This window comes from Tricharina praecox (assembly GCF_024521635.1).
Source record: "Tricharina praecox strain CBS 144465 chromosome Unknown BZA05scaffold_32, whole genome shotgun sequence".
NCBI lineage: Eukaryota > Fungi > Ascomycota > Pezizomycetes > Pezizales > Pyronemataceae > Tricharina > Tricharina praecox.
In genome coordinates, this window is record NW_026250434.1 from 278,138 (window position 1) to 301,760 (window position 23,623).

The 23,623-nt window shown below is 54.9% G+C and overlaps 8 protein-coding genes across 8 annotated transcripts; 4 read left to right on the forward strand and 4 right to left on the reverse strand.

The window, feature by feature from the left end:
* Positions 1 to 1,670: 1,670 nt before the first annotated feature.
* BZA05DRAFT_410511 (cora family metal ion transporter) lies at positions 1,671 to 4,291 on the forward strand. Its single transcript, XM_051484909.1, has 6 exons — positions 1,671 to 2,462; positions 2,544 to 2,622; positions 2,696 to 2,767; positions 2,827 to 3,554; positions 3,620 to 3,713; positions 3,776 to 4,291. The coding sequence occupies exons 1-6, from the start codon at positions 2,034 to 2,036 to the stop codon at positions 4,015 to 4,017; spliced, it is 1,644 nt and encodes a 547-aa protein (XP_051335685.1). The 5' UTR covers positions 1,671 to 2,033; the 3' UTR covers positions 4,018 to 4,291.
* Positions 4,292 to 7,482: 3,191 nt separating this feature from the next.
* BZA05DRAFT_448656 (uncharacterized protein) lies at positions 7,483 to 9,299 on the forward strand (the record flags this gene model as incomplete). Its single annotated transcript, XM_051487277.1, has 3 exons — positions 7,483 to 7,824; positions 7,928 to 8,740; positions 8,799 to 9,299. 3 exons carry the CDS (start codon positions 7,483 to 7,485, stop codon positions 9,297 to 9,299), a joined length of 1,656 nt encoding a protein of 551 aa, XP_051335686.1.
* Positions 9,300 to 10,748: 1,449 nt separating this feature from the next.
* On the forward strand, positions 10,749 to 13,025 carry BZA05DRAFT_410533 (histone methylation protein DOT1-domain-containing protein). The gene is made up of 2 exons (XM_051484910.1): positions 10,749 to 11,589; positions 11,688 to 13,025. The coding sequence occupies exons 1-2, from the start codon at positions 10,959 to 10,961 to the stop codon at positions 12,749 to 12,751; spliced, it is 1,695 nt and encodes a 564-aa protein (XP_051335687.1). The 5' UTR covers positions 10,749 to 10,958; the 3' UTR covers positions 12,752 to 13,025.
* A 346-nt stretch (positions 13,026 to 13,371) lies between these two features.
* BZA05DRAFT_180728 (carbon-nitrogen hydrolase) lies at positions 13,372 to 14,817 on the forward strand. The gene is made up of 2 exons (XM_051479300.1): positions 13,372 to 14,192; positions 14,264 to 14,817. The coding sequence occupies exons 1-2, from the start codon at positions 13,639 to 13,641 to the stop codon at positions 14,748 to 14,750; spliced, it is 1,041 nt and encodes a 346-aa protein (XP_051335688.1). The 5' UTR covers positions 13,372 to 13,638; the 3' UTR covers positions 14,751 to 14,817.
* Positions 14,818 to 15,611: 794 nt separating this feature from the next.
* BZA05DRAFT_410540 (Sec1-like protein) lies at positions 15,612 to 18,235 on the reverse strand. Its single transcript, XM_051484911.1, has 7 exons — positions 17,781 to 18,235; positions 17,583 to 17,647; positions 17,358 to 17,488; positions 16,795 to 17,297; positions 16,424 to 16,744; positions 16,211 to 16,366; positions 15,612 to 16,165 (listed from the first exon to the last, which is right to left on the reverse strand). Exons 1-7 carry the CDS (start codon positions 17,886 to 17,888, stop codon positions 15,716 to 15,718), a joined length of 1,734 nt encoding a protein of 577 aa, XP_051335689.1. The 5' UTR covers positions 17,889 to 18,235; the 3' UTR covers positions 15,612 to 15,715.
* Positions 18,236 to 18,342: 107 nt separating this feature from the next.
* On the reverse strand, positions 18,343 to 20,468 carry BZA05DRAFT_379200 (uncharacterized protein). The gene is made up of 5 exons (XM_051481880.1): positions 20,311 to 20,468; positions 20,150 to 20,229; positions 19,651 to 20,069; positions 18,890 to 19,586; positions 18,343 to 18,827 (listed from the first exon to the last, which is right to left on the reverse strand). Coding segments are annotated over exons 1-5 (1,275 nt in total). The 5' UTR covers positions 20,312 to 20,468; the 3' UTR covers positions 18,343 to 18,749.
* A 195-nt stretch (positions 20,469 to 20,663) lies between these two features.
* Positions 20,664 to 21,258, reverse strand: BZA05DRAFT_410543 (uncharacterized protein). Its single transcript, XM_051484912.1, has one exon. The coding sequence runs from the start codon at positions 21,152 to 21,154 to the stop codon at positions 20,780 to 20,782; it is 375 nt and encodes a 124-aa protein (XP_051335691.1). The 5' UTR covers positions 21,155 to 21,258; the 3' UTR covers positions 20,664 to 20,779.
* Positions 21,123 to 22,777, reverse strand: BZA05DRAFT_410544 (ferritin-like superfamily). The gene is made up of 3 exons (XM_051484913.1): positions 22,527 to 22,777; positions 22,240 to 22,449; positions 21,123 to 22,174 (listed from the first exon to the last, which is right to left on the reverse strand). The coding sequence occupies exons 1-3, from the start codon at positions 22,554 to 22,556 to the stop codon at positions 21,209 to 21,211; spliced, it is 1,206 nt and encodes a 401-aa protein (XP_051335692.1). The 5' UTR covers positions 22,557 to 22,777; the 3' UTR covers positions 21,123 to 21,208.
* Positions 22,778 to 23,623: the final 846 nt, after the last annotated feature.

A 23,623-nucleotide genomic window follows, 5' to 3' on the forward strand; every position in this document is an offset into this window, starting at 1 on the left:
GGCTGGAAGCCTGGAACTTGGAAGTCTTTGCATCCCAAACTAAGGAAGTTTGGGGCTAGGGTACCACAGTTACATAGCGGCTACCAACTCCCAAGTCTACCATCCGCTCACATCCCAGCCTATCCAACTTTCAAGGACCAAACGGAGCTCACTAGTATGTATACCTACCCCACAGAACGTTATCCTCTTCGATCCTTCGATTTTGGTGCCCTGGTGCCCTGGTGCCCTGGGAGTTGATTCATTGTGTGGCTTGGAAGTTGGAACGTGGAACGACAACGGGACTGGGATTGCCAAGCTGAGCCCTGACGAGCGGAGCAACTAGGTAACGGGCTGACGATTTCGACCTCTGTCTGGTGGGTTTCGTTCTGTTTCGTCGACCAGTGGTAGTGGGGGGGGGTGAATGATACAACGAGCCTTCGCAATTGCGGTTGCGGCGCCGTGCGTGGTGGGTCGAGAGCTCGAGCTCGAAGCTTCATCCACCGTCTCATGTGACATCACTCAACTCACAGTCCGGTCCGATTATGTCACGACCCGCTAAGTATCGGTGGGAACCCTGCCTCTCCGCCAGCGCCTTGCGCCCTGCATACTACTCTATACAAAGCTTCATTCAACGCAGCCAAGCTCCGTTCAAGCTCTCAAGCTCGATTGAAGCTCCGGACAAGCTCCGTTCAAGCTCCGTTCAACTACGACACATCGCCGCATTCCCCGGATCGGTAGCCTGCTGTCCGGTGCAATAAGACAGTCCCCCGGGTTCCCCAGAAAGTGGGTTGTCACCTCGACAAGTCTCAATCTCCAGCTCCGCGCCACGTCCGGCGTAGGTACTCCGTCGGGGTGCGGTCAGCAACCGGTGCATGAGGCAGTTGATGGACATTTATCTGTCTACCGGTAGTTACCGGTGAATGGCGAATCCGTATGTAGAGCACATAGGATGCTCCACCGATTCTTCGGATGTCGCTCCTGCTACGGTAGCTAGTGTGCAATCGTAGATCGCGTGATAGCTCGTGTCTTTCTCCATTCGAACTTCGAAGCTTCAGACCGCCGGCTGCTGCGTCTGGGTGTGTGGGAACCGCCGAGTCAGCATGGGAGATCTGATCCGCGTAATGCTTAGTGATATGCTTTCAATGGGCATTGGGGGAAATGCAATGGGGCAACGAGGGGGCATTGGATTATCGCATTTGGATCTGCTGCCTAGGATAGAGCGCAGTGAAATGAGAATAGATGTCGAAGTGGAGGTCGCAAACGGGGGAAGGGGAGGGGGAGGGGGCTTTGAGGATTTGAGACCGGAACTGAAATTTCCTAGGTAGGGAAATCTCCGATCTCTTTGATGGAGTCTCGAGTGGCGCGCATTGAACTCCGCCCGCTAGTTGCACTTACGTATGCTGGCCGGAGCGCTGAGGGAGCTTCCCCCTCCCCCCGCCGGGGTACTCTACATACTCTAGAGCACAAGGTAGAACTACAATGTCAAGGGTGGGGATGCTTCAGCAGCACATGTTGAAGGCCAATATATCCTCGCCGAAGAAATAAAGTGTTCCCAGAGAAGCGAAACCCGGCGAGAGGAAATCCCATTGTGGGTGAGAATGGTGTTGTCCCTGGAACTGGGAAAGGGGTGGTGGTTGTATTTTTTGCAAGCGACGGCTGTGGCGGTGGGAACCCTGTGCAGGGGAAAACAACAAAGGGAAACTCTCTGCATGTTTTGCGCATGTTTTGCGTAGAGTAACAGGTACGGTAAGCACCTGGGTACGAGGTCCTATCTATGTAGAGAAAAGCTTCTCCTCCTCCTCCTCTTCCCCTAAGCCTTAACCGCGTGGGCTCTACTCTGCTTTACTCTACCCAACTCTACTTTACTCTACCTACTCAACTCTACTCCATAGCAGACGTGTGTTTCTATGGCCCGTACGCACTGTAACACTCATTCGACTCCACAGCCTACTCCTGCTCCTCGATAGATACCACAGCCCAACTTTGCAACTCGATTAACTACCTATTTACCTACTGCATCCGTTACTCCGACACGGCCCAAACGGCAACGACGAATGACCGCGTACCCGCACGCACGTGCGATGCCTTCTTCACCGCTGGACAGCAATGGCGGAGTGCTGATGGTGGACACATCGGCGGCAGCGGCGGCCGCAACGCGCCCACGGTCGGGAACGCTGGCCACGATCCAGACAATCCCGGAGGGCGACATCCTGACGTCGCCGATATCGGGGCACCGGCCGTCGAGCCAGTTCCGGCTGCGCAGAGCGCCCACCGCGTCAAAGGAGTACCAGATACTGTCGGCCGGGCTCGAGCCGGGGCTGAACCCAGATAGCGACGGGCTCGCGGACGATCTCACAAGCTCCCTCCACACCGACTGCCAGATCACTGTGGTCGAGTACAATGAGGACCGCATCTCCCAGTACGAGCTGTGGAACGATGGGCTGAAGGAATTCTTGGATAAGCCGAGACCCGATTGGGCGAAGGTGGGTTGTGCTTGCGGGGTGCGACGGGCGGATGGGAGAGGGGGGGAGTTGGGCTGACGCTGGGTGCGCAATGGTGGTTAGGTACGATGGATCAACTGCAACGGATTGTCGTGGGATGTTGTCAAGCAGCTCGCGCGACACTACAACTTTCATTCCCTAGGTCCGGTGGCACTTCTACTTGTATCGTCTCGCGCACGTATCAGGAACTGACTCCCCTTCGAATGAACGTGCAGCCCTCGAGGATCTGCTGTCCAAACACGACAGCAACAGACCCAAGTGTGACTGGTATTCCGACCATGCCTTTAGTACGGTCTGCCCCTCGTATTCGCCCCATTGGATGGTCGACTGACCCAGCTCCGAATAGTTATCCTGCCACTCCTGAAACTTCTCGATGGCGATTGTTCGGATTTCAGGAACCACGACCACTACAAGAAACAACCGTTCTGGGAGCGCATGTTTTCACGGGGCTGCCAGGCGAGCGACGACGACCCGGAGAAGAACATGCTGGACGAGAGTTCATTGCGCAACAAAGTCCGGACGCTACAGTCCTCCTTCGGAGGCCCCAACGCCGAGCGGATAGCCTACATGGAATCGCACGGATCCCTCCAACCGCTCGAGAAGATCGTGCACGTCGAGCAAGTATCCGTGTTCTTGACCGAGGACGGCACGGTGGTCTCGTTCTTTGAGATTTCGGGCGACGACATTGAGCCTCCCATCCTCTCGCGACTGTACTCGGAGAACACACTGCTGCGCACCTCGAGCGATCCCAGCATGATGATGCAGGCGCTGATCGACGGCATCGTCGACCTCTCCTTCCCCGTCGTGTCGGCGTATCAGGACATCATCGCCGAGCTGGAGATGACCGTCCTCACGGATCCTTCGATTAAGCAATCTCAGGACCTTTACATCCTGACGAGCGAGCTGTCGCTGCTCAAGCGGAATATTGCGCCCATCGCGGCAGTGATCACCTCGCTGAGGGACCACAAGAAGGGCATCATGTCGAAGATCAAAGGGAGCACCGGTATCGAAGTCAGTGATATGACCAGGGTTTATCTAGGAGACGTGCTGGATCACGTTCTGCTGATTCTCGAGGTGAGTCCTTTTCTGTTGGAGACCGGGAGACGGACAGAGACGGAACTGACAGCACCCGTCCACAGAACCTCGAAACGATGAAGCGGGCAGCCGACAACATGATCGATCTGATCTTCAACACGATCAGCAGTCTGCAGAACGAGAGCATGAAGCAACTCAGTTCGTTTCCCTCTCCCTCTCCAGCCTGCACGCCTCGAGCTAACACTCTCTCCCTTCCACAGCCACAATCACCATCGTCTTCCTACCGATAACCTTCTTGGCCGGCTACTTTGGCATGAACTTTGAAGTGTTCCCGGGCGTGCAAGGACAGTCGGACGAGTACTTTTGGAAGATTGCCGCGCCGGTCATGGCAATCACGCTCATGTACTGTCTTCGAGAAGTAGTTGGACGCCAGATCATCAAAAAGTTTCAGCGCAGGTCGTTATCCGTTGCCAGGAAGAAGAGGAGGGATAAGCTGGACTAGGCGGTTGGAGGGTGGTGGTGATGGGGGGAGGGAGGTGGAGTTTTTGGGATGGAGTTTGCATAGCATAGCACTTGATGGGCGCGAGGACGGGAATACTTATGTTGTAACTTGTTATACCTACAGCCGGATGCGGATGGGGATGGAGTTGTAATACGTGGATAGGTGGATAAGGCGATAAGTGGATATCATTGCGAGTATTTGGGCACCTACTTTATGAGATACTAGATAGCATAGCATACTTGGTACTTGGCTATATAAAACCATATTTTGATTTCTTGGAGTTGCGGCCGTTGGGGCTAGGTATTGGGACCGTTGAGACCATTGGGACCATGGGCGCCGACGTGAGCACCGATGGTCTGGTCGGGGATGGGTCTGCTCGGGGATGCATGACATATCACCCACATGTCAGGTCAGGTCAGAGACAGGTCTGAGGAAGGTCTGAGGAAGGTAGGCGCCGAGCATGAAAGTAGAGTACTTGGTCATGTAAGTAAGCACTTGGTCATGTAATGTAAGTAAGCACTCGATCATGTAGGTGTAGGTATAAGCAGAGTAATGCTGGCAGCTGCAGGAGCTCGGACAACGGCGGCGGCAACGCTGGTGCTGGTGCTGGGGACTGGGGATGGCTGACTACAATCCGTGGACCGTCACAGCCTGTATGTATCTAGAGTACCTAGTAGCCGCTGGACTTGGGGGCAATCGATACGAGGTACATCTTAGGTAAGGACTTAGTAGTTGAATGAAGTCTTTTTGGTGGGTTTTACGGACGTGGGCGGTGGGCATAATTGAAGCATTTTGGGCGCGAAGACGTCTGGGTAAAGGAAGACGGGAGAATTCTTCCATTGCTAGGGATGATCTCAAGAATGTGTCCCGACTCGCGGGAGATTGAAAACCTCGGAAGGGGTGCTCTAGGTGTATAGAACGCCGAGATGGGTGAGAACTCGGGGGGAAGGGGGAGGGGGTAGGAAGGCCGTGAGGATGAGGAAGAAGATGGGGATGAGCTGCCGAGACCGATATGTAAACGTAAAGTCGCAGCGGGAGGCAGCCCGGAAAGGAGCAGATTTATCTCGGTCTCCTTTGACTTCATCGACTTCGTCCCCGCATCGCGATTCGCGATGTTTCCCGATGACCGTCGCCGATTTGTTTCCCACTCCCTTTCCAAGCTCCATGCGGGAACATTCACCCATAATACTCTATGCGCGACAATGCACATACTGAAGGACCGCGGGGTCTCGGCGCCTCTGTGTTGCGGCGGTATCACTGGCGGGACCTAGCTATTGTTAGTTATGGCGGGCAAACCTGATGGCGTTGAAATGTTTTCTGTTGCTGCTTTTCTGTCTTATTCAACACATCAGACATTATTCAATACCACAGGTATTCTCAGAAGTCATAGGCCTCTCTTCTCTTCTGGTTGCTTTGCTTTTTCAGTTGAATAACGTTCATCAGTTGCTCGTATCCGTCCAGGGTCTCTCGGCATGTACTGGTACTAGGTGTATGTAGAGTACGGACACCTATCGATAGCGAAAGAAAATAAAGATTATGTAAAGTACGGACGAACTCGCTCTCATGATGTCTCATCCTGGCCCCGCATCCGAGTTATCAACTTGCCAGCGAACAAGCTGGCCAATCCGGTGGGATCGGTGCGGATCCTTGAGCGACGGGCTTGACAGCTGCTATGTACACATATGTCTATCTGGGACATCTAGCGAGCGAGGGAAGTGGGCGGGGCGGGGAGGGTGGTGGTGGTTAGGTGGGGAACGGGCCGAGGACCGGTGGGTGATGCAGACACTCAGTTCTCGCGAGCGAAACCAACCCGAATACTCGTCTTTTATGCTTTCATCCTACTATACACCACTCCACATAGTTACGGTATCCGTGTGGCCACGAGTACACGGGTTCTTCACGATGCGCCCGCGAGCTCGTTGTTAATTGCCCGCTCGACTGGCTGGCTGGATGGCTGGCCGCTGGCCGCTGGCTTCCTGCTTTGGGCAATCCGTAGTGTCGTCTCGCCTCTGCCCCTCGTGGCCGTATTCTGAGCATCGATCCGAGCGGGTGCTGTGCCCAACTTATCTATCTCTCGACGACGTTGGTGCTTTTACTGGGGAGCACTTAGCATGAATGTCCTTTTCCTGAGACGGGAAGAAGACGAAGAAGAAGATCTGATGATATGCCCCGCGCCGAACGGAAAGCATCACCAGCGTCCATCCATCCACCACCCACCATTCACCACCCGCCACACCCACCACCACCAGCAGCATCAGCATCCCATCCTTAGTTACTTCCACCTCCTCTTCACCCCTTCTGTCTGGCCGGCTGTCACCCACCATTCCATGGAGAGCAAATCCCTGTCTCTCGCAGCCTATCGCGGAAGCGGAGCGCTAAGCTAGTGACTTTCGCTTCCCCTCCTTCCACCTCCACCTCCAAAAACCTACCGACGCCCTCCACCTAAACCACTTCTTAACTATACCCCCCAGCACCTTCGGCCCCATTCAAATTCCCTCCCTCCCTCCCTCCTCGTCCTCCTTCTCTTTCTCTTTCTCTTTCTCTTTCTCGTCCTCTCACGCTTTCCCTACACTCGTGTTCTTGCTCAGCTTTCTTCGTCTCGTCTCCTTTTTCCGTTCCGTTTCCTCGTTTCCTACTATCTCTCCTCCCCCCCTCCCTCTTCTTACCCGCCCTCCCCACCTCCCCCCACCACTACCTCCACCCCCTTCTCCACCCCCCACTCCCTCCCGCCCATTTCCCCCCGGTTGCAGCTTGAAGGTCATCTTGTGAGAAGATAGAAGTGTGACAGAATACAGAAACTTTCCCGGTTTCTTCCCCGTTCATCTCATCCGAAACACAACTCAACTTTCTCGTTGCTGGCTTCATCTCCACCAATCTCCCTCCACCACTGACAACTTCATCACCTTCATCAACTCCTTCACTGCCGCTCCCTCGGCTCAGTGGTCGCAGTCGTCATTGTCTCCGGACTTTCTCCTTGCCACCATCTTATTAACCTTTCTTTCATCTCTTTCGGTTGCTACGCACGGAGGATTTGCTATCTGGTCGAGTGGGAGAGAGAAAAAAAGAGAATAAGAAGTGGAAAGAAAATTGGTCGTCATCTCTCTGGTTGGAAATTTCTTCACTTCTGCATCCGCAGTCTGTCTCTCTTACGCAAAATAGTCATCACCATCTCTGACTGTCGCCCTATCCCCCTCAATCCCAATTTCACGGTCGACTTCTCCTGTTTGCTGCATACAGCTCTCCGCTTTGCTCGTCGTCCTCTTTTTCTACGTTTCTTTTCTTCAGAGATAGTCGAATCCGGCCGCCACTGGAATTCAAATCAAAAGAGAGAAAGAAAAGCAGAGAAAGCAAAAGAAGAAAAGAACAAGTCTACGAGAGTTGCTGTTCAAACCCTTCCGATCGCAACCCACTTAGTCGTCGTCGTCGTCCACCGAGTCCAGACAGAATCATTGTGCTCCGTCCAAAATGTCTGCTGATGCTCAAAACGCCGCCGGAGGCCAACAAGCCGCTGCCGCCGCCGGCCAGAACTCGGGAACCAGCAGTCACATGCCTCCCCCTCCCCTCCCGCCGGTGATCATCCCGCAGAACACGAACCCGATTCCCACGGCCATCACCTCGCCCATGTCGGTTTCGGGCGTCACCTCGCCGACTTCCGGAGGAGGCTTCGTTCGTCGCGCTGCGCCTGAGCCCAACAAGCGTGCCCTTTACGTCGGAGGCCTGGATCCCCGAGTGACCGAGGACATCCTGAAGCAGATATTCGAGACGACAGGCCATGTCCAGAGTGTTAAGATCATTCCGGACAAGAATGTAAGTGTTCCACAGCCCCCCCTTCGGTTCACACCGACCCCCCCCCCCCCCTATGCTCCTACAGAACTTGTAGCGGTGTACTCAAAAACTCTTTCTAATTTAGGCCAAGGGTTACAACTATGGCTTTGTGGAGTACGACGATCCCGGTGCAGCTGAACGTGCCATGGCCACCTTGAACGGACGACGGGTCCACCAGTCGGTTAGTGCCTCTGAGGGTGGTGGCGCAGAGCAAGGAAACGGTCCTTCTGACTCGACGTCGTTCGTGCAGGAAATTCGGGTCAATTGGGCGTATCAGTCGAACCAGGCCAACAAGGAGGATACCAGCAACCACTTTCATATCTTTGTCGGAGACCTATCCAACGAGGTCAATGATGAGGTCCTCACCCAGGCATTCTCCGCCTTCGGTTCGGTTTCAGAGGCTCGCGTCATGTGGGACATGAAGACTGGTCGCTCCCGGGGATACGGTTTCGTCGCATTCCGCGAGAAGGTCGACGCCGAGAAGGCGCTCAGCACCATGGACGGTGAATGGCTCGGTTCCCGTGCCATCCGCTGCAACTGGGCCAACCAGAAGGGCCAGCCTTCGGTCTCCCAGCAGGCTGCCATGGCCGCCATGGGCATGACTCCTACCACTCCCTACGGTCACCACCACTTTCCTACACACGGTGTCCAAAGTTACGATATGATCGTCACCCAGACGCCTCAGTGGCAGACTACCGTGTACGTCGGAAACTTGACTCCGTACACCACTCAGAACGACCTGGTGCCGCTTTTCCAGAACTTTGGCTACGTGGTGGAGACGAGGTTCCAGGCGGACAGGGGCTTTGCGTTCGTCAAGATGGACAGTCATGAGAATGCTGCCATGGCCATCTGTCAGTTGTCGGGTTACAACGTGAACGGCAGGCCGTTGAAATGCAGCGTGAGTAACCGATTCCTTCTCCCTTGCGATTTGTGACATGTGCTAACTCCATTCGCAGTGGGGCAAGGATCGTCCCCCGACTGGTCAGTTCGATGGTTATTCTCCCCAACAATCCCAGACCCCGCAATACCCTGCTCCCAATACCCCCTCCGCGTACTATCCCCAGTATGGAGGTGGGCCGATGACCCCTCAGGGACCTCCTGCAACTCTCATCGGTAGACCTAACGCTCTTCCAGGACACGGACCCCAATCGCCCGTCGGACCGTCCCCGGGAGGCCGATGGCAAGACGGTAACGGAGGTTTCTCGCCCCAGCAGCAGCAGCAAGCCTACGGCGGAATGCCTCAGGGCGGTATGCAGCAAGGCGGAATGCCCCAAGGAGGAATGCCTCAAGGCGGTATGCAACAGGGCGGAATGCCTCAGGGTGGAATGCCTCAGGGTGGAATGCCGCAAAGCGCAGGAGGATACGGCCGTGGTAACGGCCCGGCTACTCCGGGTGGCTGGGGCGGTAACTCTGCTGGTGGCTTCGGCGGCAATGGTTTCGGCGGCTACCAGCAGTAGAAAGATCGGTGCCCTTTCTCCCCTTTCTGCGGACGTGTGGTTATTTGATTGACGACGATTGGCTTGTGTGAGTGGGGAAAGATCTTGATTTGATGCCATTTTGTTGCGAGGGGGAGGGGAGGTGGGGGCAGGCATAACACTTTTCTTCTTGTTTTCGAGAGAGCTTGTGTGTGTTTGTCTTGGTACTCAGGGCCTGAGGATTCTGCAGAATAATTCGTTGCTATTTTTGTGTTGTTTTCTCCCTGTACTTCTCTTGATTTTTCTGTTTCTTTTTTCATACGATTGTGGGCTTCTGCTTCGAGTTCTCAAGTGTATTTTGCTTGTGAGTTTAGCGGAATGGGTTTCTTTTTGTTTCTTCCTCTTATGATGACCATGACCTGAAGTTTATATCTGTGGATTATTTTTTCTTCTCATTTTTCAGTTTCAACTTCTCTTCACGCTGGGCATATCCTTTTATCTTTTTTGATTCATTCACGAACGGTTCTTATTTCACAGGGCGATATTGGGGGTGGGGGTTTTTTACGGTTATTTTTCTTCTCTTTCGTTCGTTGATTGATATTCCCGACTTTTTGATGTCTCTCTATCTCTCTCTGTCTCACTCTTTTCCTACCTATACCTTTGCATTTCTTCAGGGTTTCGTCCGTCCACGGTACAGGGTGTTTTGACTTGCAGTTTCTGTGATGAATATTTTTTTCTCCTCGATTTTGCATTTGGGATGGGGGTTTCTTCATTTTTTTTCTCTCTCTCTCTCTATTTTGCTATGCTCTACGGCTCTACGGTGCGGTGCGGGGAGTTTCGTTTGCAATTAACAGTGCGAGACCGTGACAGGCCGTGATGATGTTCTGCCTTCCGTTGATGATGATGATGAGTGAAATCGGAACAAGTACCCAAGTATCCAAGTACGATACATACCCAGGGTGATGATTTGCGGGGTGGTGGTGTTGCTGCTGGTGGAGGGTGGTGGTGGAGGCATCTAACTACCGGTGGGTAGTTACAGATGGTTCTCGGAAAAAACTTGGAAGCCCGACGGGCCCGGGGGCGATGGTGTCCAATAAGAAGTGCCTCAACTGCTGCACACACTCCGGAAGTGGATTCGCACACGCGGGAGAAACATTCCGAGTGATGGTGGTGTGGTGGTGGGTGGTGATACGAATGAAATATGCTTCCGGGGGCTCAGAGACAAAGTCAAAGTCGAGTCTACCATCATGTATCCTTTGTATCCCCCGGAAGTCGGGACTTGGACCTGTACTCTACGGCACTCTGCTACCGGTAGGGCAGACTCCACGACGAAGAGGAGCTCGAGGGCGCGGGCTTATGCAGGTCCACCATGCAGTGAAAAGCCACACTTGTCTCATAGGGCGAGGGTGTGGCTTGTGCCCTCACGTTTTAGCGCAGCAACAAAGAACTCCGTGTGTGCCTGCAGCCTGCATCACACGATCTTTCCCTTCCGTTCGTTCGTGTGAAAACCAACTCACTTCACTTGAACCCACTCACAACCTCCACCACTACTACCCCCACCAACACCACCACCATAAACACCCTCGTGGCACTTTTACCAATACTACGCCCATCTGATACCACGCCACACCAAAGCCCCCCTATTCCCGCGTAATACCGACCAACCATCGGGCATAGCTGCTGCAGCAGCATCCCCGCGGCATGTCCGCCAGCAGCTTCTTCGACAAGCTCAGGGCACCCGGCACAACCCCGATCTCGCCGCAGGGCAAGGTGGTCAAGATACGGAACAGCAGTAGCAGCGCTACTAAGAGCAGCAGCAGTAGCACCAGCAAGCAGAATAGCAGCAGTAGTAGCAAGAAGGTTGTCGTGGCCGCATCCACAAATGGCCGACCACCGTTGCTGCCCTCCGACCGTTCCAAAAAACTGCCACATCCCCGCCGAGTGCAGTCGACGGTGACACTTGCGGTGCAGGACTCCCGACCCATGCCTGCTTCTGCTCGCAGCAGCGCCGAGTCGACTCGCTCGACGCCGAACCTAAAGCGGCGCCCGTCGTCGTCCCCGGCACACCTCAAGCCGCCGGAACCCTCACGCCCCGCACGCCTCGAGTCGAGCGACGACGAGTCCTCCGCCGACGAGAGGGAGACCAAGCGCTCGAAGATGGGGTCCGCGTCACCGCTGGCCGCTCAGCTCGTTGACCCCGGGAGACGCCCTGTACACCCGATCAGCTTCCGGTCGAAGGACCCGGAGACGGGGAAGCCGCTCGAACGCTGTCAGTTCATCGACAGCGAGAAGATTGCGAACGACGGCTTGCCGAACTGGTCGCGACGAAGAGGTCTGCGACTGTCCCTTTCCCCTTGTTGGGTTTTCTTTCTTTTTCCTTTGTCTTTTCGTCGCGCGCGACAAAGTCTCCCCGCCACTGACGAATCGCAGAATTCAAGTCGAAGGGAGCAGATTTTTCGCTGAGGGTGGGACTGCACTACCCGGGCATTGCCGACCAGGAGGCGTATCAACTCGTGGAGCACAGCGACCCCGACGAGCACAACCCGGTAATCGAGATCATCGAGTCTATGGAACTCGTGGCCACCTACCTACTGCCGCCGGAACTCGCACGCGATGTCCACTCGAGTGCCTCGGGCACGATGGTGTATCGGATGCGCCGCGGACTCAAGGATGGTGACCGCGACAAGTTCTTTGAGAACCTCAAGGCCTACAACCAGCTGGTTCGGAAAGCTAGGCGAGACGGAACGTTCAAGAGGCGCATCGCCGCCATGACCTACATCCCTTCGCCGCTGGTCGAGCACATCCTCGGCCAGAGCTATGCGCGCACGGTGGCCCTCCAGGTCGAGGGCCTCAAGGACTACCAGGCGTTCACCAGCGAAGTCTACGGTGAACTACTGCCCAAGCTCACCTCAAAGATGTTCAAAGAGGCGAACCTCACGAGCGACAAGGTGTTTGTTGATCTCGGAAGCGGCACCGGCAATGTGGTCATGCACGCCGCTCTCGAGTGTGGCTGTGAGTCGTGGGGTTGCGAAAAGATGGACAAGCCGGCGGCTCTCGCCGAGAAGCAGCGAAAGGAGTTCATCGCGCGCTGCCGGATGTGGGGCATCGCCCACGGCGAGGTGCACCTCGAACACGACACGTTCCTTGAAAACCGCAACATCGCGGCGGCGCTGCGTCGCGCCGACGTCCTGCTGGTCAACAACTTTGCATTCGAGCCAGATCTTAATCAGAAGCTGCTCGACATGTTTCTCGACCTCAAGGAGGGAACCATCGTGTTCAGCCTCAAGCCATTCGTGCCCGCGAACCACGTTATCACCACCCGCAACGCCGAGAGCCCCGTCAATCGCCTGCGCATGGTCGAGAGACGTTACTTCTCGAGAGAGGTCAGCTGGACCGACTCCGGCGGGAAGTATTACGTCCACACGGTCGACAGCAGTATGCTCCGCGAGTTCTTCGATAGAGATGAGGAACGCAAGCAGTTGGCGCTGACATGATTTACGGTTCGCGATTTCACGGCACGGCACGGTACGGGGAAGGGGGGTGTGGGGGAAGGGACGGCTGAGGAGTGGGCTTGTCTTGGAGTAATACCTTTTTTTGTGTCGGGGTAGGATCTAAGACGGATCTGTGGAAGTGTTGATTTTCGTTTCGTTATCTTTTCCGCTGCTACCTAGTTCACACGATACCACGCGCCGATGAGCCCCCCTATACCTAAATACTTTTGCTCTGTGTTTGTTTTTCATCTTCATCTTCTTCTTCTTCTTCTTCTTCTTCTTCTTCTTCTTCTTCTTCTTCTTCTTCTTCTTCTTCTTCTTCTTCTTCTTCTTCTTCTTCTTCTTCTTCTTCTTCTTCTTGATCTTTCGGTTCCCTTGTGCGAATACCATATCCCCCCCGTTTGGTCGCCTGTTTTGTTCGTTTTTTTTCTTCCATTTATTTGGGACTGGGTAGATGTGTAGTATGTACAGCATTTTACGGCTCTAACTACACTTAGACATGATATGATATGTAGTATTTCTACGATGGAGAATAGGATGGAGAATAGGAATGAAGGCGTTATGTAACGTTAACACATGCCCTTTTGAGCAGTGGTAGTGGCATGTAGATCCCCCGCATTCTTCACCCCACCGACCGTGTATAGTACCCGCTACATACCTAGGTACGCGCCTTGTGGTGGTCGATTCGGCATCCAACGGCTATCTGAGTCATGCCTCCCGCATCCTCGCCCCCTCCCCCACATACACATGCCGCCGCGATGCGGGGGACGCGAGGAGTACATATAAGTGCCGCGATGCACTCACCAGCTGTATGCACATGTACTCGACATTGTACAGAGTAATTATACCTCCCAACCAACCTCCCAACCACCACCACCACCTTCACAACAATGCCCATAACCCTCGGCGTCGCCCAATACCCGACGCAGCGAACACTCGCGCGGACACTGTCTTTGCTAGCGACCGTAACCCGCAAGTCCGCACTGGAGGGTATCAACCTCCTTGTGTTCCCGGAGGCGTTCCTGGGGGGGTACCCGCGCACCAGCACGTTCGGCAGCTCGATCGGCAGCCGCACCGACGCCGGCCGCGACGAGTACTTCGCCTACTACTCCTCGGCCGTGGATCTCGGAGATGTTGACCCCGAGGGCTTGGGGGTGTACACGGGCCCCGGCGATGGCACGAGACAGGTGTTGGAGGACCTGGCGAGGGAGACGGGGGTTTTCTTGGTTGTGGGAGTCGTCGAGAGGGCCGGCGGGTCGTTGTTCTGTGCGTGTGTGAGTGTGTGTCCGCAAAGGGGACTCGTCGCGAAGAGGAGGAAGGTCATGCCGACCGGCGCCGAGCGAGTGGTTTGGGCGGTTGGATCGCAGAAGACTCTGAAGGCTGTTGAGGCCGAGATTGGGGGCGAGAAGGTTGTGATCGGCGCTGCGATATGTTGGGAGAATTAGTACGCCCCTCGTTCCCTCCTCTCCCCGCTCCTCGGTGCGGTGCTGACTGGCTGGCGGGTCGGGTATGTAGCATGCCGCTCCTGCGAACCTCACTCTACTCTCAGGGCGTGACCTTGTACATCGCGCCGACGGCGGACGCGCGTGAGAGCTGGATCGCAACGATGCAGCACATCGCGCTGGAGGGCCGCTGTTTCGTCGTGGGGTGCAACCAATTCGTGACGCGCGAGACGCTGCCCGAGTATGTTCCTGGGGCTGTGGAGGTGGACATGGAGGACGACGACGACGTGGACGGGGATCTCGAGGCTGTCGCCCAGGGCGAGGTTGTATGTAACGGCGGCAGCGTCGTTTTTGATCCCCTTGGAAATCTACTGGCGGGGCCGATGTGGGGGACTGCGGGGGTGCTCAGGGCGGAGATTGGCGATGTACAGAAGGCTGTCGTCAGGGCGAAGATGGATCTCGATACTGCTGTGGGTGGGCATTATTCTAGGTATGTGCACCGCCCCCCCACCCGGCGCCGATGGACAACGGAAGAAGGGGAGGAGGAGGAGCATGGCTGACAGAGTGGAGTGATAGGTCCGATGTGTTTAAGCTCGCTGTTGAGGGGTTGGATCTGTCGAGGCGGGGCTGATGTGGTGCGGGGTGTTTATATATATGTCGGTGGAGAGGCTGTACATACCTATACCGGTGCCAGTCAGTGGCTACATGAAAAAAAGACGTTTCTAACGCTCGTGATCCCGTTGCCTGCAGTCTCAGGTGAAAGAAGAGTGTCATCGTCCTGTGTCGCGCCAGGTTATCCAGTCAGTCGATGGAGATAACTGTGTGTCCTCGGTTTGAAGTTTGAACGAGAGAGACCAGCCGATTAGTCTGATCTCTCTGGACAGATTCGAAGCACATCAAAGGAATAGGACAAACACGATTCAATACGTGCAAGAAACAGCCCGAGACCGAGACGGCAAGCTCCAATGATACATTAGGTACCGATAGATCGCGGGAGCGTCAGCTCTGGAACGGGCTCTATGATGACCCCCTCTCCAGTTACTTTCATAGGGTATCACTCGTATATCGGTCCACTTTCCGGGTGTGCACCAGTGAGAAGCCTCCATCCAGCTCTCTGCGGGACTGGCAGGAAATCAGACAGGTCGCACGCGATAATAAATCGACGTTCTCTCTCTCTGAGAAGTTCGGCACGAGATCTTGAAATACCTGGAAGGTGATTGGACATAATCGAATGCAGGATGATGAGCGGAAATAAAAGAACTCATTGTTTTTGGTATGTAGATTAGGGATGAAGGCGCTGCAGTGGGTCAAGAAACATTTGGAATTTGGCATCTTCTACAGCGGGCACGGAAATATGCGGGGCTTGGAGGGAGCTCCGATACTATATCTACTGTCATGACCGGAACGTTGAAACCAATTCACAATGATCTAATTCAGCCTGCAACCTTTCCCCCATTGAACTGGCACTTTCACTCTATTACGATCCAAGCAAGATATGTAGTAGGTACGGGTACAAATACGTCCCCTACAACCTCCTCAACCTCTCCGCGGGGGTCCTCCCCTCCGGTGCGGGCCAAGCCGCAACGACCTCATCGACCTCATCCAGAAAGCTGGACGAATTATGGACGACGGTACCACCGAGGACGACCCTGACGCCGGGTGTGCTCGCATTAATCTGCGCGATGAGTTTTGCCTCCTCGTAAGTGGCGCCGCCGATCATGAACACGATGATATCCTGCGGCTTCTCGCGGGTGTTGGGGCTGCCCTCGACGAAAGGGTGGGTTTGCTCGCGGAGACGGCCTTTGACTAGGTTGTTGAGGGTCTGCTCCATGCGCGGTGAGTGCTGCGTGTACACGTTCTCCACGCCTTTGAGACCCTTGAAGCCGCTTCGTGCGCGGGAGAAGATGGATTCCGCTTCGAAGAGGTCTTCTTGCCGTTGGAGGGAGCTGGTGTAGGTTATGAGGTTTTTGATGGTCTGGTGGGCGTTAGTAAAGGTAGAGCTGGAGAGAGGATGGCTTACGTTAACGTCGCGTTGGGGTACTCCGCCGATACCCAGGAGGTCTAGTAGAGCGGGGAGCGCGTTTTGCGGATGACGCTCGTACCGCAGACTGTACAATGCCACCAGCCGGACCTTGTTGCTGCTTGGTATGGGCGACTGTAGCATCCGTTGGACTGTCTACTGGAGCATCAGCACCTCGCATCCCGTCTCACGGAAAGCCACAGCCAGACGCACCTTAAGATCTGCCGAATGGGAATCATTGCACGCGAGACTCTGCTCCAGCTCCGAGACTTCCAGCAAGTTATCTCTATCGACCCTACGACTGAGCTCGCCGACCAGTGTGACGTGCTTGCTGACGTTCCCCGACAGCCGTCGGAACTCGGGGTACTCCTCCACAAACCGCTTCATATCGGCAATACTTTCTATGTTCATGTTCGATTTCGTTTTGGTCTGATACTGGTCGACGTAGTCTTTGATATTGCCACCTAGGTCGCCGAAGTTGAGGTACATGTTCTTCTTGAAGAACGGATCTTGGTCTTGTGAGAGGACTATCTCCTGCGGACCCATCAGCGCCGTGCCATATAGTAGATTTCATGTAGTCCCACCTTCAACTCCGGCCGTACATCCGGCACCTCCGACAGATCCACGCGTCCATTATTGATACCCAGCAGTTCGTGCACCATAGCTTGATACGTCCACTGACTGAGCAGCGGAGTGACGGGATCATTCCTGCGATCCAGAATCAGCAGTACAGGGGGAGTATCTGCCATCCTGCCAAAATCAAACAACTGCTCCTCCTTCCCCATCTGGTACTTGATCTCAGCGGCGAGCTTCTTCGCCGCATGACTATTCTTCTCGTATCTGATCATTGGTTTTTTCTTCAGACTCAGCAGCACCGCCAGTACGCCCTCGTGCGATCGCGCCAGCGCATCCGCATCCCACATGTCCGGATTGCCCGACCACACTCGCTTCTGCAGCCCCAGCGAGAACAGGTCCGGGTTGATGACGAGGTAGTCAGCAAAGTGCTCCTGCACCATCCGCACGATCTCGTGGTCATCCGCCTCCGCCAGGCGCTCCAGGCTGGACTTCTTGACGATGTTGCTAAAGACTATCCCACACGATCAGCCCCCTCCACCCCCTTACACCCGCCCAACCCCACAGAACGTACAGATGTTGTATTCCCCGTACTTCGGCTCCCGGAACTCATCGATCAGCAGCTGAATACTGTCGGGCGACGGCCGCACGAAGCAGAGACAACGCAGGTGCCGCATCTTCTCGCGCTCGGAATTATCTAGGCGGCTATGCGGTCAGCCATCTGCCGCACCCACCCCCCATTCCACCCCCTATCCCTCCCCCAATCCCTCCCCCGTTCTCCTCCATCGTCGCCACCTACTCGATAAGGTAGATCTCGTGCGCGAGCAGCGCGGACTGCGTGACGGCCGAGGAAACGATGGACACCTATGTATCGCGATCCGAGCAGCTAGGTCAGCACACCGGCACACTTCCTCTCCCCCCCTTCCCCTTCCCCATCCCCCCGACCCCCGACCCCCGACCCCCCAAACCCCACCACCAAAGCAAAAGCAACACGCACAGTTTCGCTATCCAGCAGGAGAATCTTCATTTTCCCTGAGGGCCCCGTGGCGCCTTCGGGCGAGACCATCTTGGTGACATAGTTCGAGATGGCGGCGACGATATCCATGGTTCCGTTCGTTGGTGGGTGCTCGTTGCTCGTTGCTCAGGGTGCTGGCTGCAGTTACGTAGGGTGCCGGTAGAGCAGTTGCTTGCTTGGTTAGCTGTGCTGTGCTGTGCGCGGTTAGACTTGTGGTTGGTTGGTTGGTTGGTCCGAGCTCGGACAAGCGAGGCTGGGCGGGAGTCGGGACATGGGTGAGACAGCTGCAGCTGGCTGCAGATCCTCAATGGGATTTCCAATGGTCGAGGAGATAGAGTAGTTACCGTAAAGTGGCTATCGAGATGTAATCAATCTATGGCCACTTTGCTTTGCATCTCGAACAGGGTAGAGAGAGTGGCTCCGTGCGATGGCAATAGGTATGAGATGTCCGAGAGTAAATAGTCCTGCTTCTCTGCTTTGCTACCTATTTGGAAGAAACTCAGCCTGGCGGGGGCCATGGGTTGTGCTCAACATCAGCTCTGAGCGGCTATTGATTCACCTCGCAAGACCTATTCAGCCCGCCAGAACTCGCAGTTGATATCTATTACCGCATCCTCCCCTTCATCTGTAGGCTGCTGCACATGTAACCAATCTCACCACAAAAGAATAGAGTACACCGCTCCCTCCCAATGCCCATGTCACCACAAGCCGGCACAAGCCGAACGAGAAAAAAAAACAAACAGAACTTTTCGGCTCATCGCCACCCGCCGCGCCGGGAAGAACACAAAAAGTATTGCCACACAAACGCCAGAAAACAAAGCCCAAACGTTATGCCTCCAAGTCTGTTCCCGCCATCGATATCTAAGAACGAAAAGAACAAAAACGAAGAAAATGCCTTGGAGTAGGTAGAAATAGGGATCAAGGAGGGGGTATTTGCGGCGATTGAAGTCACTACTGCTGAGCGCACTGAGGCCCTTCTTGTTCCTCGTCTTCGCTTTCGTCTTCCCAGACCGCGTCGTCACCGCCGAACTGTGGTACCGTGTCAGTTGTTCGGCCCGTCAGGAAAATATGCAGGGTGTGGGGTTACTCACATCCTGGAGAGAAGCATTCCGAACGTAGTCGTGCTCGTCGATAACGTCGGCATCAATCTTCGGGTGAGAGGGTGGGGGAAGGACATTCCGGATAGCCTCGACGTCCGGTTTCCAGCCCTTCTCAGGGAACTCGATCGAAACGACCAAGTACAGGTCACCCTTGCCCTCGCCCTTCTTATGGGGCATGCCCTCGCCGGGGATCTTGAGAACCTGGCCGGACTTCAAGAACTCGCCAACAGGATGAGTGAGCTGGATGCCCCGTCCGTCCAGATGCTTCAGCACCACTCTGCTGAACCCGGTCAAGCTCTCCACGAGGTCAACCTTTAACGTAGCGCTGAGGTCGGCTCCGACACGGGTAAACACCTCATGGTCCTTCTCCTCGAGGATGAAGACGATATCGCCCGTCTCGAAACCAGGCTGCTCGTCCGCCTCACCCTCGAGAACAATCTTGTCGCCCTCTTTCGATCCGCGGGGAATGTAGACCTCCAGCACCTTCTTCTCCTCCTGCACGCACGTGCCCTTGCACTTCTTGCAACGGTCCTTGTCGCGGAATACCATGCCGCTGCTCCGGCAGTTGGAGCAGGGAATGTCCTGTTGCGTGACGAGCCCAGGACCGACGACGCGGCGCGCCTGGTTCCAGCCTCGTCCGTCACAGGTGGAACACTTCTTGGGCTTGGATTTATCCTTTCCTCCAGTGCTAGCACAAGTCAGCATTTCCCGATCCACCGCTCCACCTCGAGCCGGAGACACAGCAAACATACCCAGCGCAAGTACCACAGAACTTATTCCTAGTCGAACTCAACTTGACCGTCTTGCCCTTATACAGTTCCTCGAGCGAGACTTCATACTGATGCACGACGTCCCTCCCCTTCTGTTTCTGCTGCCTAGCGGGGCCACCCCTTCCCCCCATTCCTGGCATGCCTCCCATACCACCCATACCGGGCATGCCCCCCATCCCGCCCATCCCGCCCATAAACATCTGCGCGAGAATATCGTCCAAGTCCACGCCGTCGGCGGGACCACCGCCGTTCTCGAACGCCGCCATGCCGAAGCGGTCGTACCGCTCGCGCGTCTCGTCCTCAAACAGGATCTCGTACGCTTGGCTCACCGCCTTGAACTTTATCTCGGCCTCCGCACGCTCGGCTTCCGGGACCTTGTCGGGGTGCGATGCGAGCGCCGCCTAGGTGGTGGTATGTCAGTACTACTAGGACTACGACGACTCCGGCTCTGAGCCATGGCATATAGACGGGGGGCTGGGACCTTGTGGTAGGCTTTCTTGATCTCGACTTTGCTGGCGGATTTGGAGACGCCGAGGGTTTCGTAGAGGTCTATCGTCTCCACTGTTGCAGTGCAGTCCAGTCAGCAATGCTGATCGTATAGTTTGTAGTAGTAGCGGGGTGGAGGGGGGGAGGGGGACGAACTGGTTGCAGTTTTTGTCGAGCGGTAGGAAGGGGCAAGGGCGAGGGAGCGAAGCTGCGAAGGTGGTTGGTTGGTGAATCGAGTGGTGAGTGAGTGGGTTGGTGAGAGGTGAGAGGTGAGGCTGGATTGCTTGTGGCAGGCAGTTTGTTCTAAGTTATGCTCTTCGCGCGATGCGGCTCTTATTTTAGAGGCTGCAAAAAAACGGTAAACGCCACATGCCGTGTGCTTGGTGCTTGCCCCACCTAACAAATGTGGAAAAACTGTGGCGGCGTGAGAAAGCAAGGATTCACGCGTAACGACATCAGGGCTCAAGCTACCAAGCTAGTCCTGCTGGTATGTGTCGGAAGGCTGTCTTGTTCGTCATTTGTAATTGAGCATGTAGAATAGAAACCAGCAAGTGATAGCAAGTCCGAACAGGCACTCAATTCGATTCCGCTTTCCAACCACTATCACCATCATCATCACCACCAATCATTGCATCTTTACAGTACACGAGTTTTGTTTTTTGAGAGTTGAGACCAGCCAGAAACACACACAAAAGAAACCCCATATATCAACTCGAAACCAGAAGAAAGAGAAAGAGAAGAAAAAACCCAGAAAGAAAGAAAGGAAAAGCCCCCGAGTTTCGCAATTGGTATGGCAAAAAACGCTTTGCAGTGAAAACCCCTTCAAACGACAAGGCATGCCATGCTTGCAAGAACCGAAAGAGCTAGAAAAGAAAAAGAAAAGAGGGAAAAAAAGAAAAGCATGTAAAAAGAAAAAAGAAAAAAAAACCCAATGACACCATCGACCATTCCCAACCCGACAGACCAAAATGAAAATGAAGGAAACACACAGAAAGACCATTATGTTGTTACAATCGTTAGAGCAGCAGCAGCAGCAGCAGCAAGAGCAGTACGTTTAAAAGTCGTCATCGAAGATGAGACCATCATCGCCTTCCTGCGCGTGTGGCGGGGCGGGGGAGCCATCGGCGCTAGGCACGGCCTCCTTCTTGGTGGTGGAAGCCATGACACCAGCCTTCTGGTAGTCTCCGACGCGCTTCTCAAAGAAGTTGGTCTTTCCTGCGAGCGAGATGCTCTCCATAAAGTCGAACGGGTTGGTGGCGTTGTAGTGCTTGGGGTTTCCGAGCGACAGCAGCAGGCGGTCGGCCACAAACTCAATGTATTGTACCATCAACTTGGAATTCATGCCGAGCAACGCCACGGGAAGGGCTTCCGTCAGGAACTCGCACTCGATGGCGACAGCCTCGGCAATGATGGCGAGCACCTCCTCGTGGCTGGAGCGGTGGTTGAGGTGCGAGAACAGAAGGCAGGCGAAGTCGGTGTGCAGACCCTCGTCACGCGAGATGAGCTCGTTGGAGAAAGAGAGGCCGGGCATGAGGCCACGCTTCTTGAGCCAGAAGATGGATGCGAACGATCCACTGAAGAAGATGCCCTCAACGGCAGCAAAGGCAACCAGACGCTGGGCGAACGAAGACTCGGTGTCTTCGATCCACTTGAGTGCCCAGTCGGCCTTCTTCTTGATGCAGGGGATGGTCTCGATCGCGTCGAACAGGTACGTGCGCTGCTTAGGGTCCTTGACGTAGGTGTCGATCAGGAGCGAGTAGGTCTCGGAGTGGATGTTCTCCATCATGATCTGGAAGCCGTAGAAGCACCTGGCCTCGGGAGCCTGGACCTCATTGCTGAAGCGCTGGACGAGGTTCTCGTTGACGATGCCGTCGGAAGCGGCGAAGAAGGCGAGGACGTGCGACACAAAGTACCGCTCGTCGTCGTTCAATCTGTTGTGCCAGTCGTGCAGATCCTTCGACAGATCGATCTCCTCAGCGGTCCAGAACGAAGCCTCGGCCTTCTTGTACATCTGCCAGATCTGCAACACGAAAATCAATTAACACGTGAACACGTGACAGCGAGGACATGCAATGTAATATGTACCTCGTGGTATTTGATGGGGAACAGCACGAAGCGCTGCTTGTTCTCCATGAGCAGCGGCTCATCCTGCTCGTGGGCCTTGATGGTAGTTGGCAGATTGACCAGCTTCTCTACGGGCTTCGGTGCGGGCTCGGACTTGGTGGAGGTCTTGTGCAGGTTGGCCTTCAGGGACGCGATATCGTCGAGCTGCATGTTGGACAAGGCACTAGCAGTCTTTGGCCACGCACAATCAGCAAACGCCCTCAGTCTGCGGAAGTTGCAACCTCGCGGCACTCAAAGATGTCGCATACCTTCTTGGAAGGAGACATGGTGTTTGACATTGTATCTGAAAACACAGCGGAGGACAGAAGCGGAGGTTTGGAGTACGAAGAAACAATCGAGATCAATGCGAGATTGTGGTGGGCAGGAGGACAGAGAAGACTAGCAGGATGAAATTCAGAGAGGGAGGGGTCGTGAGGTAGCAGTAGTGGTAGTAGTGTCTGTTCGTAGGGAGTAGAAAGAAGAGAAGAGAAGACGTGTAGAGTGAAAGGCGCTGGGTCTTTATAAGCCCGTTGAACCCCCCTCGCATCAGTTCTTCTTTCCACGCGTCTACCGGCCCCAACTAGACTTCAAAATAACAACCAAAGAATCCCAACCCGCGTTCTTCCCTCCACCTGCATAACCAATCGGCAATTCCCCCCACCCTGCCAAGAGTCTGCAAGCGGCCTAGTGTGCAGAGTTTTATCAGATCATCGGCCGCGGCACGCGCATCACCGTGCCAACCAGGTGTAAACAACGCGCCTCGGAAGAAAAAAAATCCCTGGCACCTCGTAAAGTACTCTACACCCTGGTTAGTACTTCCTACCGTTTCGGTCCTAGCCAACCAACAGCCCCACCACGCCGCTGCGAACAATAACAACAACCCCGAAGTGGCCAAATCCTTCCACACCTTCTGCCTGAGGCGTGTTGTGGGGGGAGTGTGAGCGAATCTATGCTGCAGCCTGTGTTGTGCAGCGTCGGATTGGCGTATGTAAAGCACTGTACTCACCATGCTCGCGGTGCTGTCTGACACGAACACGTATTGTGCTTTCCTTCTCTGGGTGTTCTAGCCTTAAGGGTCAAGGAGACGCGAGAGGTGGGGCAACCGCGTCATGGAATAGAGTACTTTAGGTACGAGTCACGACGGATATCCGGATATACGCTTGGCTGCCGGTGGACATGGAAGCAGGCCGGCCCTGTTTCCATGTAGATAAGTCGAGTAGCAGGTATCGGGAACAGACCACGAGCCGGCTGCCTCGATTGCCGTTGAGAGAGGGAAGATCTCAAATGATCACTTCAGCATCGTTCCATCAGATCGACACCGAATCCGTTCTTCAATCCAGGATGTATTGTACTCTAGGTACTCACT

Excerpts from the sequence above, each read along its gene's own strand:
- BZA05DRAFT_410511 (XM_051484909.1), top strand. The coding sequence starts at position 2,034 with ATGACCGCGTACCCGCACGCACGTGCGATGCCTTCTTCACCGCTGGAC. Across the intron at positions 3,555-3,619 it reads ACGTTCTGCTGATTCTCGAG|AACCTCGAAACGATGAAGCG; the intron begins GTGAGTCCTTTT and ends ACCCGTCCACAG. Across the intron at positions 3,714-3,775 it reads CGAGAGCATGAAGCAACTCA|CCACAATCACCATCGTCTTC; the intron begins GTTCGTTTCCCT and ends TCCCTTCCACAG.
- BZA05DRAFT_410533 (XM_051484910.1), top strand. The coding sequence starts at position 10,959 with ATGTCCGCCAGCAGCTTCTTCGACAAGCTCAGGGCACCCGGCACAACC. Across the intron at positions 11,590-11,687 it reads GAACTGGTCGCGACGAAGAG|AATTCAAGTCGAAGGGAGCA; the intron begins GTCTGCGACTGT and ends GACGAATCGCAG.
- BZA05DRAFT_180728 (XM_051479300.1), top strand. The coding sequence starts at position 13,639 with ATGCCCATAACCCTCGGCGTCGCCCAATACCCGACGCAGCGAACACTC. Across the intron at positions 14,193-14,263 it reads GCGATATGTTGGGAGAATTA|CATGCCGCTCCTGCGAACCT; the intron begins GTACGCCCCTCG and ends TCGGGTATGTAG.
- BZA05DRAFT_410540 (XM_051484911.1), bottom strand. The coding sequence starts at position 17,888 with ATGGATATCGTCGCCGCCATCTCGAACTATGTCACCAAGATGGTCTCG. Across the intron at positions 16,745-16,794 it reads ATGTACGGCCGGAGTTGAAG|GAGATAGTCCTCTCACAAGA; the intron begins GTGGGACTACAT and ends ATGGGTCCGCAG. Across the intron at positions 16,367-16,423 it reads CCCATTCGGCAGATCTTAAG|ACAGTCCAACGGATGCTACA; the intron begins GTGCGTCTGGCT and ends ATGCTCCAGTAG.
- BZA05DRAFT_379200 (XM_051481880.1), bottom strand. Across the intron at positions 20,070-20,149 it reads TCAAGAAAGCCTACCACAAG|GCGGCGCTCGCATCGCACCC; the intron begins GTCCCAGCCCCC and ends ACCACCACCTAG. Across the intron at positions 19,587-19,650 it reads TTCTGTGGTACTTGCGCTGG|CACTGGAGGAAAGGATAAAT; the intron begins GTATGTTTGCTG and ends GACTTGTGCTAG.
- BZA05DRAFT_410543 (XM_051484912.1), bottom strand. The coding sequence starts at position 21,154 with ATGGTCTTTCTGTGTGTTTCCTTCATTTTCATTTTGGTCTGTCGGGTT.
- BZA05DRAFT_410544 (XM_051484913.1), bottom strand. The coding sequence starts at position 22,556 with ATGTCAAACACCATGTCTCCTTCCAAGAAG. Across the intron at positions 22,450-22,526 it reads CCATGTCTCCTTCCAAGAAG|ACTGCTAGTGCCTTGTCCAA; the intron begins GTATGCGACATC and ends GCGTGGCCAAAG. Across the intron at positions 22,175-22,239 it reads TCCCCATCAAATACCACGAG|ATCTGGCAGATGTACAAGAA; the intron begins GTACATATTACA and ends TTCGTGTTGCAG.